Source organism: Drosophila hydei, unplaced genomic scaffold (genome assembly GCF_003285905.1).
Source record: "Drosophila hydei strain 15085-1641.00,03,60 unplaced genomic scaffold, DhydRS2 tig00000063-arrow-pilon, whole genome shotgun sequence".
Classification (NCBI taxonomy): domain Eukaryota; kingdom Metazoa; phylum Arthropoda; class Insecta; order Diptera; family Drosophilidae; genus Drosophila; species Drosophila hydei.
Genome location: NW_022045657.1, coordinates 5,308,748 through 5,330,274, shown reverse-complemented (window position 1 = coordinate 5,330,274; position 21,527 = coordinate 5,308,748). Strand labels below are relative to the sequence as shown.

The 21,527-nt window shown below is 35.5% G+C and overlaps 4 protein-coding genes across 4 annotated transcripts; 2 read left to right on the top strand and 2 right to left on the bottom strand.

Moving 5' to 3' along the window:
• The first annotated feature begins 269 nt into the window (after positions 1-269).
• On the top strand, positions 270-2,733 carry LOC111599419 (sodium-coupled monocarboxylate transporter 1). The gene is made up of 8 exons (XM_023315069.2): positions 270-675; positions 876-941; positions 1,001-1,275; positions 1,333-1,582; positions 1,650-2,030; positions 2,088-2,284; positions 2,363-2,546; positions 2,597-2,733. The coding sequence occupies exons 1-8, from the start codon at positions 316-318 to the stop codon at positions 2,645-2,647; spliced, it is 1,764 nt and encodes a 587-aa protein (XP_023170837.1). The 5' UTR covers positions 270-315; the 3' UTR covers positions 2,648-2,733.
• A 41-nt stretch (positions 2,734-2,774) lies between these two features.
• LOC111593609 (importin-9) lies at positions 2,775-6,569 on the bottom strand. The gene is made up of 5 exons (XM_030222812.1): positions 6,222-6,569; positions 5,513-6,154; positions 5,037-5,455; positions 3,457-4,794; positions 2,775-3,389 (listed from the first exon to the last, which is right to left on the bottom strand). The coding sequence occupies exons 1-5, from the start codon at positions 6,373-6,375 to the stop codon at positions 2,871-2,873; spliced, it is 3,072 nt and encodes a 1,023-aa protein (XP_030078672.1). The 5' UTR covers positions 6,376-6,569; the 3' UTR covers positions 2,775-2,870.
• A 201-nt stretch (positions 6,570-6,770) lies between these two features.
• LOC111593593 (prefoldin subunit 3) lies at positions 6,771-7,866 on the top strand. Its single transcript, XM_023306449.2, has 3 exons — positions 6,771-6,976; positions 7,104-7,498; positions 7,558-7,866. Exons 1-3 carry the CDS (start codon positions 6,890-6,892, stop codon positions 7,661-7,663), a joined length of 588 nt encoding a protein of 195 aa, XP_023162217.1. The 5' UTR covers positions 6,771-6,889; the 3' UTR covers positions 7,664-7,866.
• A 154-nt stretch (positions 7,867-8,020) lies between these two features.
• LOC111593594 (39S ribosomal protein L40, mitochondrial) lies at positions 8,021-8,938 on the bottom strand. Its single transcript, XM_023306450.2, has 3 exons — positions 8,832-8,938; positions 8,533-8,763; positions 8,021-8,467 (listed from the first exon to the last, which is right to left on the bottom strand). Exons 1-3 carry the CDS (start codon positions 8,855-8,857, stop codon positions 8,155-8,157), a joined length of 570 nt encoding a protein of 189 aa, XP_023162218.1. The 5' UTR covers positions 8,858-8,938; the 3' UTR covers positions 8,021-8,154.
• Between the last annotated feature and the right edge of the window lie 12,589 nt (positions 8,939-21,527).

Below are 21,527 nucleotides of genomic sequence, written 5' to 3'. Positions count from 1 at the left end.
CTAAAATATTGAAACTGGACGCTACAGTGTCGCAACGCTCTCTAAGTATAAAACACGCCAACTGATTAGCTAAAATAAACTCATATGTGTGGATTTTGTGCTCTGCCCGGAACCTAAATTACCCCACAATTGACAATTGAGCAAAATTGAATTGAATCACAGAGCCGCCGACTAGCGCCCACAGCTACTGCTAGTAATGGAACCCTCTGATTCAGTGAATCACAGACAAACAGATGTAATCACAATTCGACTTAGTCCACATTGTCACTGCGGAAGATCAGACGTCTGACCGGACTCGGGAACTCGAATCGCAAAATGCATAACATTGAAAACATTCTGGGAGAGCTGCAGCGATTCGCATGGCAAGACTATGTCGCTTTTGTGGCGATGTTTCTGCTATGCATTGGCATTGGCATTTACTTTGGTTTCATGAAGAAATCCGTGTCCGAGGATGATTATATGCTAGGTGGCCGCAAAATGCTGGTAGTGCCCATTGCTTTCTCACTGGTGGCCAGCTTCATCTCTGGCATAACCTTACTTGGACTGCCCACCGAGGTGTACTCGTACGGTACGCAGTATCTATATGTATCTTTCGGAGTGGTTGGCATGGGCATTGTAATGGGTGTCTTTTACTTGCCCGTTTTCCATGACCTGAACATTACGTCCACCTATGAGGTAAGCAAAAATATCTATAAAAGACATCAGATAGAGAATATCAGAGAATAAAGCTATTCCGGCTTAAGCATCCGTACTTTGTAAATATACTTTTACACCCATTCATTTCCATCCCAACTACTACCACCACTTAATTTTTATCACTCATTTAATAATAATAAAAAATTAACGAACTTTTCTTTCAATTATTTTTCTTGTAGTATTTGGAGGTACGTTTCGATCGTCGCCTTCGTTTATTTGGTTCTATTATGTTTGCTATTATGAATGTGAGTATCAGAGGAAAACTCTTACTAACAAACTAAATCTAATCCAAATTATTTTATAGGTAGCATATCTGCCCATTGTGATCTATGTGCCGGCACTTGCATTTAACCAGGTAACTGGAATAGGAGTGCACACCATTACTCCGATTGTCTGCATCATTTGTGTATTCTACACCAGCATGGGTGGGCTGAAGGCTGTTGTGTGGACGGATGTGGTGCAGGCGGTGTCCATGTTGGGCGCCCTTGCTCTTGTGGCCATCAAAGGAAGCATGGATATTGGCGGAGCTGGTGTTGTAGTAGAACGCGCTTGGCATTCAAATAGACTGGAGGCCCCAGAGTGAGTTGAAATAAGTTAAGCTAAAAGGTTTCCAGTAGAATATAAAATTGCTTGTAGTCTCAGCATTGATCCCACAGTGCGTCATACATTCTGGTGCTTATTTGTTGGTGGCATTGTCTACTGGACGCAGACCAATGCCGTGTCCCAGAACATGATTCAGCGCTATCTCTCACTGCCTACCTTAGCAGATGCTCGCAAGGCTCTGGTCATCTTTTGTGTTGGAGTTTTGATTCTGATGGCCTTGTGTGGCTACAACGGATTGCTCATATATGCCACATATCAAAACTGTGATCCACTTACCACCAAAGCACGTACTTCATTCTAGATTTGCTTGCGCGAAATTATTTTTATCGTCCATTTACCTCTGTCCACAGTTGGCAAAGGCACGTGATCAACTTTTGCCTCTTTTTGTGATGGACACGCTGGGCGAGTTGCCTGGAATGACGGGTCTATTTATTGCGGGTGTCTTTAGTGCAGCTTTGAGCTCGCTCTCCACGTGTCTGAACTCCATGTCCGCTGTTGTCCTCGAGGACTTTGTGAAACCTTATGTTAAGAAACCGTTATCAAGTCGAGCCACCAACTGGATCATGCGCCTGGTGGTCGTGGGCATTGGAGTGCTTTGTGTGGCCCTCGTCTATGTGGTTGAACATATGGGAACTGTGCTGCAGCTCACCATGAGCCTGGAGTCAATAACTAATGGACCTCTATTTGGCATCTTCACAATTGGCATACTTATGCCCTGGATCAATGGAAATGTGTGTATAATTGATTTCAATTGATTGACGTCTTCAAAGCAGGTTATATTCTTCTAGAGCGCTATTCTCGGCGGCTGCGTTGGAGTTTTTGTCATGTCTTGGGTCAGCCTAAATGCTCAGTGGGCCATTGCATCGGGCGCCATTCGTTATCAAACAAAACCATTAAACGTTGATCAGTGCAGCTACAGCTTCAATGCAGCTGCTTTGGTTTCCAGCGCTGCCAATGCCACCCATATCCATGGCCCCACAGCAGAGTAAGTGGCTCTTAAGTACTGATGGTTTTTTATGCTGTGTTGCTATACAGCTCTTCTGCAATACTTCTTTCATTTCAGGGATATATTTCCCTTGTATAGAATATCATATATGTGGTATACAACTCTAGGCGCCTCGGTTACCATAATCGTTTCACTGCTCAGCACTCTAGTCTTTGGCACTAATAATCCTAATAAAGTTGATCCAGTATTGCTTACGCCTTGTATTCGAAAGTTCTTTAAGTGTAATCCTGACAAGCAAAAGGTAACTACAAATTTTTCCGTTAAAAACAGGAAATAATTATTTAATTTTAGATCGAAATTCCTCTTCAACACAAGCTGCGCAGCGACGAGGTCGCTCTTTAGTAAATTCAATTTGGATCGAATCTAATATAATACATATAAAGAATATATACATACATTGTATACATACCTAAGTGAAAATATATTGTCTAAGCAAATCAGATATACGTTACAAATATAAAGGTTTTTTATTAAATGCTTTATAACAAATATTAAATACGATTAACACAATGGGCTGTAAGACATGCGCTTTAGAATTCATATAGCTGCGTTGGAGACTGTTAATTTACTTTTGCTGTGCCTTAGTCAGCAGAATGAGCCGTTCGGATTCATTGAGATGCTCGTAAAACGTGGGAAAGTGTTCGTTTTGAGTAAAGTTGGTGAGAAACTTTTGTAAATTTTCGCCAATGTCGCCCGTGTAGTTGCACTCTTTCAGCAGCACTTGCAGCACTTGCTCATCCTCGACATTGTCCTCGTCGAAATCAAAACACAAGTCAGAAATGTAGCGCGGTTTGCTGGCATTGCCAGGAGCGTCATCTTCTTCGGTTACTTCATCCTCAGAGTCTGTAAGTGGCGCATCTGTTTTACCTTCTTGAAAGTGCTGATACTCGGAAATGAGAACTTTAAAAATCTTTACAAGTGCGGGAATTGTAACCCATTTTTGATAGCTCGACGCAACTGAGCGAGTGCGAATGCGATCGCCGCTCGGTTCCTCTACTAGTTCCTTGTACGTTATGGACGTCAGACGATTATCCTGCGTGGCAACGCCATATTCAAAAAGCTTGCAGAGCGCCATGGTGGTAACCTGAGGAATATCATAAAAATGTTATTAGACTTCATTTCCAGCTTATGATGATTATTTGTGAACATACTTTGCGCTCGTATGCCCCAAAGAAGGAATTTTGACGTGACAGCCAATTGGTAAGAACAAATTGCAAAGCAGGCTCGCCATTGGGTCCGGGAACCGTAGACAAAAAGTTAAGCACCGCATCCATTTGGGTAAGGAAGAGATGAGCGAATATGAGCACCAAATTCATAATGACCTTCAGGCACTCGAGGTTCTGCATCTTGCTAATGACTGCCTTTAGAAGCATATCGACTGTTTGGCCCAGCATGCTGCCCATTTTAGTGATTATGGTGATAATCAGTCGACCGATCTGGCCACCAGCCGTCATCTCGGCATTCATGGGATTTAGCAAAACCGTTGCAACCTGCATCACATAGTTGACACCCTCGCCGTTTTTGTAGTTGCAAATCTGCTCCGGCGAAACATTGATAAAGCTACGCAGGCACTCCCCGCCGGCAACCATTACGGTGTGATCGTCCGTATGCAGGACACAGTTGATCATGGCGGGAAATGCACTTTCCAGCAGAGCATTGGGCAACGGCGGCTCCGTGTACCGGACAATTGTGTTAAGCACATCCAGAGCAATATCCTGCTTCTCGCCACATTGCTCACCTTGCAACGCAAGTATGCTAACAATGGTCGGTATGAATTTCTCTTGCAGCGGTCCCAGACACTCTTTGCGTTGGCAAAGCGCTTTGATCAGATCTTGAACATTTTCCAAAACAAAGGGATCCTCTGCATACTTAAGAAATGCTGCGATGGTCAATGGTGTGATTTTAGGATGCGCCGCATATGCAAAGTCCGCATCAAACTTGACCATCATCGTAAGAGCCTCCATTATCAGCGCTAGAACAGTCGCCTTGCAGCCAGGCACTAGGGTCATGATACCGTCTAGAAAACCAGGCAGCTTGGAGACGAGCAGTGTGCGTTTCTCCCCCTCAACATTTTCATTGGCTTGAAGAAACCCGTGCAAGGCGCGAACAGCGCTGATGCGTAAAATGTGTGACTTATCCGGCGATAGACTGCACAGCGTTACATCTAAAATCTCAATTATCATCTGCGGATTATACAGATCCGACTTGGAGTACGTGCTGAGGGTCCAGAGGGCGCGGCCGACCAGATGAGGCGATTCTTGATGTACCAACAAATTTCGCACAATTGTCAGATAGTTAAGCAAATCAAATTTGGAATCCCCCTCGAGTATTATGTCGCGAAAACCGTGAACAGCATCCATGCAAGCTTCATGAATTTTCCACCAATTTGGATTGTTTGCTTCTTTCTCCGCCTCTGCTACACTAAAGTGGCGCCCCAGAGCTTCCTGCAACGGTTGTATGGCTTTCACACCGAATTCGTCATTAATGGCCTGGAATAGTTTAGATGGTATAAATATATTAGCTATCAAGTTACCAACCAGTCGAGTCAAATATTTATAGCATCATATACTTAATTTTATAGTTTTGTTTGTTAAACAAACAAACAATTCGAATGAATATACCTCTAGACATATTAAAGACATCATTTACTATAAACATGCACCTTCTGATATTACAATCATTGTTTGTTATTAATGATATTATTACATATTAATGGATAAAGGAGACTTACCAGCAGAACATCACGGCCACACATGCGTACAGTTAGCTCGACGCCGCCATCGTCTTCGTCGTCAACAAACTTCTCTGGATCCTCTTGCCAGTCCTCGAGCTGCTCCTCGCCGAGCTGAATATACACGATAGTTATGTAAATTAAATCCGCAAGAACATTTTTAATATTGCCACGCAGCTTGCCGCAGGTGACAATGCAGTTAATGAACTCAAGAATTTGTATTATCAGCGTTTGGAAATTGGTCTGCTCATCTTCTTCTTCATAGTCGCTGGTTGCTAAGGGATTTGCTTCCGTCTGATTGACAGATACTTTTACATAAGTTTCCGCTATTTGTGTAAGCAACTGCCAAATAATTGGCAATATGCGTTCCATAAATGGATTTATATACTTCGGCATATCAGTCACCAGATAAGTGAATACTGCAAATAAGTAAATGATATAATTTATATATGAAACATTATTAAAAGATGATTTACCTTTTATGATTTCGGAACGCAGCAGAAAGCTGGATCCAGCGCCGCAATTCATGCTGAGATAGTGGACGAGCTTGTCCATAAAATTTGACAGAATTGAGCTCATCATGGAGCTTTGCTCTTGCTTGTCAGTTATCAGCGCTGAGATAGACATGAAAAGTTGCTTCAACGTTCGTATCGCAGAAACTCGCGTCTTAATGGAATAATTCTGCTCCGAATCGAAAATGCGATATACCTCGGGTATGACCACAGGACCTAGCTCCTTGATTTGTTCTACATCGTAGGTAAAGTCTTGCAGTACTTGCATAGCTCCATGTATGGAATCCTCATTGCCTCCCAGACATTTGACTATAATGTCAAACAGCTCTGCCCAGCAATGTGGATAGTCTGTGGCCGCAATTGTGGATATCGTGTGTGCCACCGATGAGCGTATTTTAGAGTTGGGATCGTACAGGCCATTTGGCAATATATTTCGAATTGTGCGCTTGGCTTGTTCGGTGGCCATATGTCCACTCGCTTTATCCGTTTCTTCCAGATCTGTCCAATGGTTTTCCACATATCGCGTCAGCATTATAATAGCTATTTGGCGCAATGGTAACTCATGGGATTGATTCATTATTATCTCTGACAAGTAGACTCCATACCCTGAAATTTAAAACTATTAGCATCAGGTAGACAACGCCTTCATTTGCCCGCCAATTTGCATGCATACCTTCAGTATATTGCAATTGCTTGTTACGCTTTTCCGCCTGTTGCAAAACAGTTGTATCCGAGCTTAAAAGATTCTGCAACTCTTCGATTATTGCTTGTTTTACAGAATCGCCGCCACCGCGTACCGCACCGACGCCAACTTCGCTGTTCGACATGATAAAGTATCAAATTCAAATATACGGAGAATGCACAGAAGCGTTGCAATGATATTAGCCGCAGAAGATCGCAGCACATGTGAACTGCTGTAAGTTCTGTTTAAACCTTTTTGGTTTGTTTTATAACACTGTCATTATTAAAGTTGAATATTGCGATGATTTTATAGTCACAGTGACTTTCTAACTAAAAAAAGAACAGCACCGGTTTCCTGTTATCGTTGTCACAAATTGAAATCGAATATTGGTAAATGGTGAGTCACTATAATTATACTTGTAACTATAAAAATTTACTAGTAGTATAGAAATTTTCATCTTCGACTATATATGCTAAATTTATTTTAGTTCTGCAGCATGTGATATCAGTAGTAACTATAGAATACTTTCCGTATAAGTGTGTTTTACAGTCGTTGTACAGCACTATTTCTTATAATCATCGTATTGCTCTGCTGCTGCCGCCTTTGACCTGCTGTAAATTTATTACAATTTATAAGAATAAATAGGAAATAAAAGCAATATGACGGGTATTATGGATACAGTAGAAATGCCAAAATTACCGGAAAACCAAAAAACTTTCGCGGGGATACCAGAAGCAATATTTTTAGTAAGTAAAAATTGCAGGCATCGTCGGCCATTGATGGGCCAATTGAAATTCTAACCTAGTTTGCGTTCAGCCAAAAACAGCTGTAGAAAATATTCCATATTAATCATCAATCGTGTTCACTTTGCAGGAGGAAATTGATACATTTATGACACAGCCCGAGAACGAAAATTGTGAGAAAGTGTTGCAACGACTAGACGAACAGCATGGCAAATATCGATTCATGGCCTACAACTTAGAGGCGCGCCGTCACAAGCTAAAATCTCAAATACCCGATCTGGAGCGTTCGTTGGAAATGGTCAATGTGCTGCGCAAAGAGGACGAGGAGCGCGAAACGCAATTTCTGCTCAGTGATCAGGTCTTCATCAAAACGTTAGTGCCGCCAACAAAAACGGTTTATCTTTGGTTGGGCGCTAGCGTTATGTTGGAATATCCCCTAGACGAAGCGGAATCGTTGTTAAAGCAAAATATTACATCCGCTGTGGGCAATCTTAAGTCTGTCGAGCACGACCAGGACTTTCTCAGGTGCGTTGATTAATACTATTTGTCGTGCAATGCACTGATATATTTTTTCCTCTCCACAGAGATCAAATAACCACAACCGAGGTTAACATGGCGCGAGTTTACAACTGGGGCGTTAAAAAGCGGCAGGCCGAAGCTAAAACTAACGCCAGTAATACGCCTTCCTAGATAACTCTAAAAAAAAACTTTAAAAAAATTAAGCAAGAACTTACACAAGGTAAATCGGGTGTTGTCCCTTATATATTATTTATTTATTGAAAAATATATAATTTTGATATCTGATGCCCGATGAAAACACAAAACACTTAAAAAGATATAATCAGCTCGCAGTGCTTTCAAAATTATATTACAAATCACAAAGGAGACGCAATTGCATTTTTCACTTGTTTAATTCTTGTTCTCGATTATAATAAATACATTCAATGCAGAAATTAAGCTTTAGTATTTAATGAACGTGGAAACATTCTATATTTAAATGTTTCGTGATGTGCCTCTTGAGATTCCACAAAAAGGCAGATGATGGAATCAGGAGCAGGATTTGTTGACTTCGACTAGCCTTTGCCGTCATTTATTCATTTTAAAAATTACTACACATTTAATTCGGTTTTCTTTTTTAATTAAAATAACAAATGTTCTTTTTACCTAAATAAGTAAATTATTTATTCCCACTTCATTGCCTGGTGTATGTAGTCGCCGTCAGGGCTTACATAGTCTTTGATAGGAGGCGTTGCGACTGGCCCTTTTACATATACTGGTAGTAGCTTCAGGTCCACTTGTATGGCCGCTTGGTAAAGCTCTTCGGACTCAAGACGCAGCTCCTCCAGCGCTTTGTTTTGTGATTGGACCAAGCGGTCAATGATTTGAAAATCTGCCACCTTCTCTTCGTGTTTGTAGTGGGCCCATTGTTTCTTCAGCAGTGCACGCTGCTCCAGCTGCGCAGCGCCCAAGGGTGTTAACTTTCGTTCCCGTTGACTATAAAACCAAAAAGCCAAATGATTACTCACTGGAACATGTGCGCACGGAATCAATCAACTTACGCCTTGTTGTCGATTAATTCTAAAGGCACCTCTAGCTCTTCTACCGGTTTTAGTTGTCGCGCATTCTTCTCTAGCCTGCGTATCTGCTTCTCGATTTTCTTTTTTTTACGGTCTTCTCTCTGCTTTATGATCTGTGGGTCGAGCTTTTTCTTTTTCTTCAAGGGCTCGGCGCAAAGCACTGGAGTTGTGTGCAGGAAACGTGAGGCAACACCGCTGCTCTGTAAAGTCAGCCTGTTTGTGAATGAAATGTATGTCTATTTTATAAATAAAGCTGGTTACTGAGAGTGTTGTTTAATTACCTGGAAAGTACGCTGACAAGCGACATTTTTCATAAACAATTAAGCTTAAAGCCGAAACACTGTTTGCGTAATGTGCTGCTTCTTCCCGTATGGTGTTCAACCGAGTATTTGTTTTATCGACTATCGATATACCAACATATGATCAGGGCTGCAACGCTTGGGTAACGTGAAGGGTTTCCACCCATTTCGCTTTTATATTTGAAATAACGGTGGTTATCTAAGTCTGGCGCATGTGAATATTTGAAGCCGACTATTTTTGTAGAAATGTAGAAATGTAGTCTACTGTAGACAATAATAAGTATTGATTTCCGCATTTTTACTAGTCTGTTGAAGTATTAACATAAATATTTGTTTTTTTTTTAGAAAACCACAAATATTTTAGTACATTTCCACGAACAGAATTCTAAATTAAAAAACAAAACCATTATACCCTGATTTCCAATTTTCAATGGGATCAGGGTATAATTATAATCTACATTGCAATATATTAGCGATTCTTTTAACTTTAAGTATTTTATTTAGTTTCGCATCTCACATTTAATGGAAAATATTACGTTCCATAACTTCTCCGTATCAAATAAAACAACGAAATTTTTTTTACTATTTTTATACGATTTTAAAACTTTATTTTTAAAGATGAAAATAAACAATATACTTTTATTATGTGTTTTTGTTGTTTTAGTAAATTTTACATAATTTTCAATAAAATAAGTAGTTTTTTTTTGGTTTTGGTTTTTCGATTAAAAATGTTATATTATAGTTTAGTGTTTGTTGTTGTTTTGCCTTCCCCTCATGCATTTATTTCTTTGTTTGTTTGTTTTTTTTTTGTTTTTCATTCCTTACATTGTTGCATAAATATAAATTTATGTAATCATATTTGCTTATATACCAAATATTTAAATTTTTCTCTTACACTTTTTTTCAGTTAATGCTGCGTTACGTTCTATGGTTTTTTTTGTTAATTTTTTTTATATTTTTTAATGTTTTGTTTATTCTAAATGTTGTCTCGAAATAAAAAACCAAATTGTCGATTTTTGTCTTACGAGAAAATTACAAATTTTGTGCGAGTCTGCATGAATGATCGTTCCTGCATTACGGTCCAGACAAACGTTTCGAAGATTTCAAAATGTACACCAAAAGTGAGTAAAATAGAGTAAGAAACGGAAGCGAATATCAACTGAAACCGAAATCGAAATCATACCATATACGTACATATATATATATATATATATATATATATATATATATATAAACATATATAGATATTTGTGATTTCCGATTTTTGCTTTCGAAATGAGTTAATCATATTAAATTTAATATATAGCATGATTGATGCATTATACGCAGTCATTATCATCATTGAATTGTGAAACTTTCGATTTTCATTTATGCATCTTGCGTATTACATTCATAATTATTTTGTTTTCCATTGTGGTAAATAGTTATTGTGTGTGTGAGTGTGGGTGTGTGTATTTCTGCTCTTTGTAGGGAGGAGGGTCTCATAGAGGGTTATGTCGTCTATTGTTATTACATATACTTATAAATGTAAATTGTTTGCCATTAGTTTTTTTATATTTCAGATCTCTTTTTTTTTGTGTGTTGCCTTTCCACGTTGTGTTGAAAGTAAGTTTTACATATGTGTGTATGTACGTTAAGTTTGTCAATTCATTTGAAATGATGTTCGAAATTTCAAAATGAAATACAATAATTGTATAGTTGTTAGTGTTTTCTGTCAAGTTGGAATTTAGAAAATATATTATTAGTGCCAGGCTTTGTTGTTGTTATTTTTTATGTTTTGTTGGCTTTCAATTCCGCTTAGTAATAATCAAAATACAAAAACAACAAATTGTGTGCTTAAATTGAAATTAAAATATAATATAATCGTATATGTTTTCGAGGGTCTTGTTTTTTTTTATTTAACAGCGCTCTAATCTGCCAATTTCATATTGAAAAATTGAATTTTCTGTTTGGTTTCAAATATTTAATTTGGTTTCTTTTGAAGCCCTCAGCACTTAGTTTTTTTTTTGGCAATTTTTGAGCGCTTTAATTACCGCTTATTTTATAATTACATTGTAAAAGTTATTTCTAAAGTTGTTTGTACTATTTCTTGGAAATAATTCCGGTCTATTGCTGTATAACTCAAGATGTTTGATTTTTGACTTAGCTTTTGGTTTTCATTTTGTAAAACTTAAATAAAAGTTATTTTTGCAGTTGGATTTCGTTTGACTTGGCTCTGAAGTTATAAATTTTAGACTTTGGCATCTATCAATCGAAAACGATGCGTCTCACTTTTGCCCAAAGGTTGGAAATTTGGAATGTCGAAATGGTTGCCGAAAATGGTAAATACATTTAAAGTGGTTCTAAGCAAAACCCATGCACATTTACTTCCGTTCCTGCTTCCGATCCATTCACATTACGTATACGCAATGTAAAAAAGAAGAAATTTAATGTTGGTTGTTTGTTAATTTTTGTGTTGAGCTCCGAAATTGTGAATCGTAATTCGTAATTCATAATCGATAAATGAGTATTCATACATACTTATATATACATAGTGTGTGTGCGTGTAAACACTTTTAAATGAATGCATATTCATAAATTAATAATAATTAATGTTCATAAATTGTAAATTTTAAATTTTGCTAATTTTCGCTAGTTGTTTTTTCTTAAAAATGTTTCGAAGTATGTTTTAACTCACAACTCAATATTCTAAACTGAATAATGCAAATATATATATATGTGTGTGTATGTGTATATGTGTATGTGTGTGTGAAATGGGCGAAAGAAGCACAAAAGGGACACTCGTATATTTAATTGGTTTCCTTTTAGTCTTTTAGTTTTGTTCTCAGTGAACTGCTTGCTCCGCACTGCTTGCTGTTCGCACTGCTTGCCTCTACCTTCTATATATGAATATATGTAGATGCGTCTTTTTGCTTATATGCACACATATGCAAATATTCAATTTCTCCATTCATATTATTTTTATCATATGTTTTTTTGGTTTTTTGTTTTTGTTTTTGTTTTTGCGTATCGGTAGTTGAGTTTTAGCTTAAATTTAGTTGCATTATAGCTTATTGCCGCCTCTTTAAGTATGCCGTTCTTAGTTCTCTTGCAATCGTTCGTTTAGCTTAACTTTCGTTTTAAATATGTATGTATTTTTTTGTTTTTGTTTTTATATCCACCTAAGATCTAAACTAAATGTAGTACAGTGTCTTGTGTACGTGTGTGTGTGTACGTGTGGGATAGAAAGTAATACATTTATTAATGAGCAACTCAGCGCTATATGTGTTAGGTATATGCCTCGTAAGAGTAGTCAATGTATATCCAAACCTTTTCATTTCTAAACACTAAATCATTAATTTCATACTTATTTTCGTTTTTCGTGTTAATTTTGGTTTTTGTTTTCGTTTACATACTATAACTAAATACACGTTTATGTACTTGTATGTATATCGCTTACTTAGATAATCAATCTCAACTTGCTAATGGGGAATTTTGTTTATGACGGAACTTAGGATTTGCGCTTCGATATTCCTTGTCGAATTTTGTCGTTGATTAAATAAAAATACTTATTTTTGCTGAGTAAATAGGTCGGTCGGTTGGTTGGTTGGTTGTTCGTTCGTTCCGCATTGCCCGAGAGACTTTGTAGTCAGGCCAAGTATGTTGAACAGCTTTGGTATTTGCTTGAATGCTGGTCTATTTGGAGCCTTTTCATTTTGTTTGTTTTTCGCTTAGATTTTTAAATTTGTTTTATCTTTTTACAATTTTCTTTTTTATACAATTTTATTAGTAATTTCATTTTTGGTTTTTGTTCCTTTGTTTTTTAGTTACATAAAAAATTAACAGTTTGTTTTTTTGGTTTTTTTGTTTTTTTTTTTTTTTTGGTTTTTACTTTTGTTACATGAAGGCACTTTAGATCGGACGTTGTGGCCCCATATCAAAAATTGCTTTTAACTTTTGCTTAACTCGTTATCACTTTCTGTTTCTGTTGTTGTTGATCTTGATTGGTGTTTTCCTTGTGGTTGTGTGCGTGGAGACGTAGTCGCAAAATAACAAATTAACAACAAAAGCTTAAGTAATCGAAAGTTGTTCGAAACTCGCCGAAAGATTGGTTCGAAATGTTACCGAAATTCCTTGATTCGAAACTTGTCTTCTTAGCCTTGTCTTTTGCTCTGCTTCTGCATCTGCATCTGTTGCCTTTTACCATTTTTGCTTGTATTGAATTTTGTATTGCCTTCAGTGCTATTGGTTGCAAATCGGTCATGGATGTCCAGGATGTGCAGGCTGCTGAGCCCCTTTTTTTTAATTTTCTTCGGGCTACTGCCTTGCACTTTTGGTTTTATTTCAGGCTTGAGAGCTGCTCAGACTTTGGCCTGCTATACAAATGAAATCTCTGTCTCTGTACTGCGGATTGCGGGTAGATAAGTGAATTATTTAAATTTTTTATTGCCATGCTGTAACGGAAGTAACCGAAGAAAAGGCCGATGAAACGTCTATAAGAACTTAAAACCGGTTTGCCTAACTGATATATAAGTACAGGAATATCGAGCACAAGTCCCAAGAGTTCTTCACAAAGTTAATCAACGGAAATATTCGAAACGTGGGCACACTTTATATTCGTTAATAGATACATATATTACATATGTCTAAGTGGATATACATACGCATTATTAGAACTAATTGTTAGGGACTGAATTTCGATTTTCGATTTTTTTTTTTATAATTTTCTTGTCTACAATTTTTACATAGAGATTTCTTACGTTCTTATAAATTTTTGCCTCATCAACATCTAACTTAAGTACTGTCCATGATTTTCTTTATATTTCCTTTTTATACACCTAAACATTTACAAAGGGTTCAATAACACAAGATTTTAAGCATTTTACTTTTGGTTTTTTTTCTTATTTTGTCTTTTTTTGTTTTGCTTGGGCATAATAAAGTAGAGAAAACCTTTTCTAATTTTTGTTTTTGCTTTTTTTTTTGTGGTTCTGTGATTTGGTTGTTCTGCAATTTCATCTGAGCTTCAAACCGTAATTTTGTTAAATTTATTTGATTTTTGTTTTTGGTTTTTGAATTTTGAAATCTGCAGCGCCTTTTGACGACGATTTTGAATTTTGCTGTTTTTCATCGTGTTTTTTAGTACATTGTTTTTTTTTTCTTTTGTATTTTTGGTAATTTAATTTAGTTGTTCATGTCATGAGCAAATGCCAATTTGCATTTGCCGACTTCTTCGACTTGTCTTGCTTTCGTTTGTTTTCTTTTATTTGCTTACATAATTTAAGGCAGATTTTCCACGAAACGAAAATGGGAAACAGAAGATTGAAACTGAAAATTTAAAATTCGACTTAATGCGCACTCTTTGATATCAGACTTAAATTAATTCATGCAATAACTACCAGGAGTTGTATCGAAAGTTGCGTTCGCTTGTTTTGCTATATAAAATTTACAGTTTTTCATTTCTTTTTGTTTTTTTTTTTCGATTTTTTTTTTGTTTGTTAAATGTATTTAAATATAAGTTTATGTCGTTAAAGTTGCGTTTGGTTTTTTTTTTTGCTTTTTGTTATTTTGTTTTTCTTTTATGTTCTTAAAGATAAGGCGCGAAGGTGCTTAAAATAAGCTTGTACTTTTTTCTTGATATTTTCCAACACGTTTTCGAAATCGTCTTCAATTTGTTGTCTTTTTCCAGATTGTGAATTTAGTGTGTTCACGTGTTTCCCGTTTTCAATTTCTGTTGATTCCGTCTGCTAGTTTACTTACGATTTAGATTTAGATTTACGAAATTTTGTTTTCCAAAATTTTGTAATTTTGCATATAATTTTTGGATTTTGAGTTTTTTTTTATCATTTGCCTAAAGTCTAAAGAATCTTTATTTTTTTGCTTAAGCTTTTGTTTTTTCTTTTTGTTTTTGTTTGTTTCTTTTTTGTTTTTGTTTGTTGTCCTGAACTTTTACACCGAGAGAGAATTATCCAAACATGGCCGAGAGTTTATAATTTTGTTCGTTTCATTTCCTTTTTTAAATGTTTTTTGTTTTTGTCATTATCATTTGTTTTTGTTGTTGTTTCATTTTGTTGTTGTTGTTGGGTCTTAACGCGTTATTCATTGTTGTTGTGTTGTTGTCGTTGAAAAGTACAAATTTGAATTTGTTGTTAGTTGTCAAATAAGAAATTGTCGAACATAACTCGAAACGAAAACTAACAAGTTTTTTTTGCTTTATAAAATGCTGCCTGTAAACTATTTAAGTTCTTATTTATTTTTTATTGGGTTTCTTTTTTATATCCTTTTTATATTTCTTCTTCTTTTCTTGCCAGTGTTGCAAAGGCCTGCCAAATACAAAGGTTTTCCTGTCGCCGAATTTGTTTTTGCTTTTATTTGTTTATATTCCAAAATGCTAAATGCTGAATTTCTGTGTTTGTCCAAAATTGTCAATTTGTTCATTACCTTGTAATATATACACATATATATATATGGTTATATATTAGTATGCATATATAGGAACATTACCGAAATATCTTTATATTTAATTTTACACTTATACCTAAAGCTTAATTTTTTTGTTGGCCAGAAAACTTTATGTGTTTGGCAGGCGTTCAAAGCACTCGCAGCGCGTATTTTGTCAATTGTCATTTGTCATTTTAGAGTTTTGTTTTTGCGTCTTCTGTTGTTCCGAAACATACGCCAAAGTCTTTGCCGAGAGTTTTGTTCCCCCTGGAACTATTTTTTGTATATTTAAGTTTTCTTCTTCTTCGTCTTCTTCTGCACTAATGCCGAAAGTCGTCTGCTCTTCGATATTTTGTGTGTGTTTGTGTTTTTGTTGTTGTTGTTGTCGTCTTGGTAAAGCCGAAATATTGTTGGTCGAAACTGTTTCCTAGAAGGGATTCATCTAATCATCGATACCACTTGAGCATATTGCCGAAAAGCTCCTCCCATCGAAATTTTAATATTTTATATTCATATTTATATAGATATATATATATATTATTATTATATCGTACTCAAATATGTGTTCTTGTTGCTGAAATTGCCTCTGATCGAAATTTGATACAAAGACTCTAAATATTTAAGTAGTTTCTACAGTATTACGTGTATACCCGTTAAAAGTATGCTTTAAAATGAATTTCTTTTTATGTTGGTTTTTGTTTTGTGGGTTTTTGGGTTGTTCGTTTCGTTGTATAGTGTTTGGAGTATGTTATGTATGTGAGTAGCTTGAACAAATTATAACTTGGCTAATTGATAACTGATTTCTTGTAGTAGTTGTTGTTAGCTGTTGTTGATTGAACGGCATTCGGTTGTTGTTGCTGTTGTTGTTGTTGTTGTTATTGTAGTTGCTGTTGTTGTTGTTGGCTGGCGAAAATGTCTATTTGCTGTAGTTAGTGAGCTAGTGTTAGTTTAGTTTTAGTCGGTTTTCCTTTGGCGAACTATGTAAGTTATGTCCTATATGCAATTTGCTTTGTGTCCATTGGCTTAGTTAATTGAAAAATAAATGAGTTACGACTGCTAAACTATGAGTAGAAATTTATGTTTGATTTTTGGTTTTGTTTTTCGTTTTTTTTTTGTTTTGCATTGCTATTCTGCTTTCTTTTCTTCTTCTTCATCTTATTTTGTTTTTGTTTTTGTATTATTTGTTTATCTTGTAGTTATGTAATTTTAATTAAGTACGCTTAGTTCTTCATACATTGATTTTTTTGGTTTTTACTGCTGTGTGTGTATGTGCAAAAAATTAAACCTAAAGGCGGCGCCTGTTCTATTTGCCCGATTTGAGATATATATCAATTGTGTTTTCATTTGGTTTTCGTATACGTTTCGTGTATACGTGTTTCATATAAAAAAGCATAGAAATATCATATTTAGTTTAAGTTTGTTTTTGTTTTGGAACATTTCTGACTGTTGCTGTTTCTATTTCTGTTGTCGCTGTGGGTCTGATTGGCTTATGGTTCCTGCTCATCATTCATAGCATACTTTTCTGCATATGTGATGATCGCTGACTTTTGTTTCTTTAGTTTATCTGTTGTAATACATATTTAAAATAGCAACTACCAATAGTATTATTTTTAATGGTTTTGTTTTGGTTTACTCATCTTATATAGTTAATAAGTTATATATATTTATAGGACATGTAGGGCATGATGCTTATATGTGGGGAATACATGTAGTGTGGGTACGTGTGTGTGTGGGTGGGTGTGTAGGGCCTGGGCAGCTGTAGGGCATGGGGCGATCTTTAATCACTTGCCTGTGAAATGCTTTTATTCGAGAAAATGAAAACTGAGCGCAAATGGATTCTATTTTCTTCTTTGTGTGTTGCATATCATTGTGTTTGTTCAGTGTACATTTAGAACATTAGTTAGCTATGCTGAAATACATTTTACAACATCTATAGTATTATTTATATATATATATATCTTTCGTATATATGTATATAGTTACTTATATCATTAATATTACCGGCACTATTGTTCAGAACTAAAAGTCATTTGAATTTGTAGATAACGCGCAAAATCATAGTCAAATGTTGGCCAAAAATTGTTGTTGTTGTTGTATTAACGGAATATATTTGATGTATACTCAGCTAACAGAATCTAACTCATAGAACAGATACGAAATTTCATAAAAAGTTTCTAGTTTTTTCTTACATATTTTTGTTTTTTTTTTTTGATATTCTTTCTATCTCAAGTTTATAGATTTAAATTGTTTTTGTTTCTGTTTTGCTTCGTTGCTGCTTTTTGTGCTTCCCACTAATTAATCATTATTCTGTACTCTATACTCGCTTGCTTGGCTTCTCCACTCCTACTGAACAACTAAATATAATCTTTGTATGAACCGTTAACTAAGAGAACAGCAACAGCCGTGGTTCTGGCGCTGCCTTTGCCGCTGCTGCTGCTGTTGTTGTATTGAAGGAAACGAGGTGAACTGAAAGCTGGTTTGAAAATGTGGCATCGCTGTCGCTGGCGCTGCCACTCTGGTTTTGTCTATTTCACTATTTTTAACTTAAACGGTAAATTGTTTCTGTGAAAGGCAACTGTTGCGCAAGTAGCTTGGCTGCCCAGGCTTGCGCTTGGGCCGCGGCTCTCGCTCGGTTTGTTTGTCGTTTGCTATATATTTAGAGATTGTTTTTGTCTTTGATTTTTTTTTTGGTTTTTATTTTCTGTTTTTTTGTTTTTGTATATGCTATTGTAAAAAATATTATTATAAATATTTTTTGTTTCGCTTTTGTTTTGTTTCACTTACGTTTTTAATATTGACTTACATTTTGCTTACAAGGTTGCGATTTGTTGTTGTGTTTAGTGGATGTTTTGTTTCTTCTCGACTTTGTTTTGATTCGTTTCGCTATTGCAGTAAATACTAGAGATATTTTTTGGTTTTTTTGTTTGGCTTTCTTATTACTTGTTGTAGCGGTTGCTTGTAAACTTATATTATTATAAAATATCTGATCACATTTGTTTGCAGTCTCTGTATAAATATTGTTGTTTTCTTTTGTTTTTACTTTATACTTATTTTCTTTGTTTGTTGCTTTATTATTATGTTTTTCGTTTTCTTCTTCTTTTTTATACATATTTTACACACGCCCAAGTGGGCGTGTCGGCTACGTTTTTCGCTTTTGTCAAAAGTGAAAAGCGAAAGAAAAACAAGAACGGAAAAGCATAGAAGAAACTGAAAATTTGTTTATCATAAATTATATATATATATATATATATAAACATATATATATATACATATATATCGTATGGATATCATTTGATAAAATTGCGTTTTTCGTTTGCTCCTACAGTTTTTACAAAAAATTATTGTAGAATTTTGACAAACGTCTGAGGCGATTTCTGACAGTGGCGGCGCTACAATATAGCATCCATATAGACATATAGACATGGATAACTGTTCGTTACTATTGTGAATGGGCAACAGAAGGTCGTTTCGCAAGTTTCAATCATTTGTTCGATTCGTGGTGGCCAATGGTGAGTTGCTTTTGTTTTGGTTGTACTGTCTGTTGATACGGCTTGGTTTTTGGCGCCACTTTAATTCTCGGGGAATTAGAAAGTGGACGACCATTTGAGAAAATAAGAATAATATTACTGGGCTATTGTCTGTGGCTCGCTGTGGCGCACATATCGAATTGCTTGTTCAATTTATCGCTTGTTTATTGTTTATTGTTAGCTGTTCGCTGTTTGCTGTGTATTTGTGTGAGAGAGAGTAAACCAAAGGAGCTTGCTGTTTTGCAGAAACTTATCTTCTGTTGCTGGCGCCACATTCTTCTGCTTCTTCCTGTACTCGTGTCTTGTCAGAAATCAACAACAGTTCAACGCACGCAATGCTTGTGGTTCATATCAATTGATTGATTCAGTTTTTCGTAAGAGAATTGTCAAACAAAAGGTTTTTCTTTGTTTTGTTTTCTTCTTTTTATCACTTATTTTGTTGTATATTTTCGCTGCTGGGCCAGTGGGCAAGAGGCAGACGCAAACGCAAACAGGCTGCCACGCAGTCGCACTGCACCGAGCGCCGAGCGCCTTGAGTGGCACAAGCACACGGGCTAGGCAAATGTGTTTTGTTATTGTATATTTCGTATTTGAATTGTTGTTAGCAGGCAGGCATATCTTTTGGGTCTTGCAGTCTTTCAGTCTTCGATTGGCTTTCTTCTAGTTTCTATTGTAAATTTCATGTGTGGCATGTGCTTGTGCTTGGGCTGGGGCTCTGCTCTGCGACTGCCTTATGTGGCATGCAGCAAGTTTTTATGGTTTGTGCCTCTCGCTGGACCAGCTGGCCAGTCAGCTCATCTTATTCTTCTTCATTTTCAACTAAAAACATAAATGTTGCTGTTGTTAAATTGTGAACGAAAAATAGTTGCTGTCAATTGTGAACTAAAAGTTTTGGCTTATTATGCTAATTGGCTATTGTTGTTGTTCTTGTTCTTGTTGTTGTTATGTTTGATTCGATATTCGATTTTTGTTTTTCATTCTTTTTTAGTATAAAAATATAAATAGTTTTATAAAAATTTATTGGTATGTATTTGTTTGTTTGTTTGTTTGTTGGTTTGTTGCATTGTACTATAAATTATCCCGGTACGCGCGCTTGGCACGTTTTGACTATTGCAAATGAAACTGTGGCATAAAATTCGTCATTGAAAATTCAACTATATAAACACTTAATATTTATATATTTTATATTTTATATTTTATGTGTATATATATATGTTATATTGGGTAAATATCATTTGATTCACGTTTGAATTTGAACTGAGGATGGCTTAAAAGATATTGTAAGAAACTGAAGGAAACAACACGATTTCTTATTGGGCTTGTTTAGTGAGTTCTTTTTCTGTTTTTTTTTTTATTTTATTTTATCGTTTTTTTTTTTGATATGTGTAGACAACCCAAAAGAAGTTGCTGCTGGAAGTGCTGTGTGTGTTTGTTGTTATTATTTTTATTGTTATTAATTATATTTGGTTGTTCGTTTATATTGTCACAATTGAATTGGGCTTGTTGTTGTTGTATATGCGTTACAGTAAAAATAAATGAGAGATTAACTCAAAAATATCACATACGAGTTGTGTATGTTTCCCTGGCTATTGTTGGCTGTTAAAACTAAATGTTGTTTTTATTTATTTGTAATTTTTTGAAATTGTTTCAGTTTATTCTCTGTTGTTTATTAAGATTATTGTGTTATTCAATGTTATGCAACTTTTATATATTTTTATACTTTCTTTTGTTTGTTGTTTGCATCACATGTGCAGCAATGGGTGTGTAGGTGTGTGTGTTAGTGTGTGTGTGTAATATATATATCAATCGAATTTTGAATTTTAACTTTGTTGTTCTTGTTGTTGTTTTCATTGTTTTATGATAAGCCAAAAGTTTTAACATCATTTTTTCATAAACTTCGTTAACTTAGGATGCTTAAATTTGTTTCAAATTTTCTTTTCGTTTTTTATTTTTTGGTAATTGCAAAAATTTTGTTCATTTAAACTTAATCCGTTTGTTGCAGCACAGTGTGCGCCAAAAGTATGCACCAGCTGTGCTGCTCTATTGCAGTTGGGAACTAAAAAATCGGCGCGTTGCGCCTATAAATTGGTATTCTCTGATACTCTACGCCAAATAAGTGATAAAAACTCTTTTTTATGGTGTTCTCAAAACTTTTTGTTTTCTTTTTGGTTTTTGCTTTCGGTCAAAATGGGGTTTAGAATTTTGTGAATCGCGTTCGCTACTAAAAAAACGCAATCGTTTTAAGTATTTCGTTTTCGTTTTCGTTTTGATTTTTATCGTTTTTGTTTTTGTTTTTTTTTTTTGGTTTTAGCTTGATTTTACCTAAACTGCAAATTTGTATAATTTTTCATTTTCTGTGTTCATTATATTTTGTGATCAGATGTTTTCCAAAACAAGGATGTTTAATCAACTTACCTAAATAGAATGCAATTACATATCATTATCGTTATGATTTGGAATTTCATTCGCTCTTCCTGTTGGCCAAAGTGTTATTTGATATACATATAAGTCTGTAGTAGAAGATACTTTTGTATCTGCTGCTCGATGTATCTGTATCTGTATCTGTATCTGTTATCTGTATCTGTATCTTTTGTTGGTTACTTTGGCACATGTTCTCATGAAACTCGAAACAAAAAAAAGAAAAATTTCATTTGCGCGCATTTTCAATGCATTAAAGCTCTGTGTTTAAGAATTGCCTTTTGCCCGAGGCTGAGTTTGATTTTGGTATTTGTGT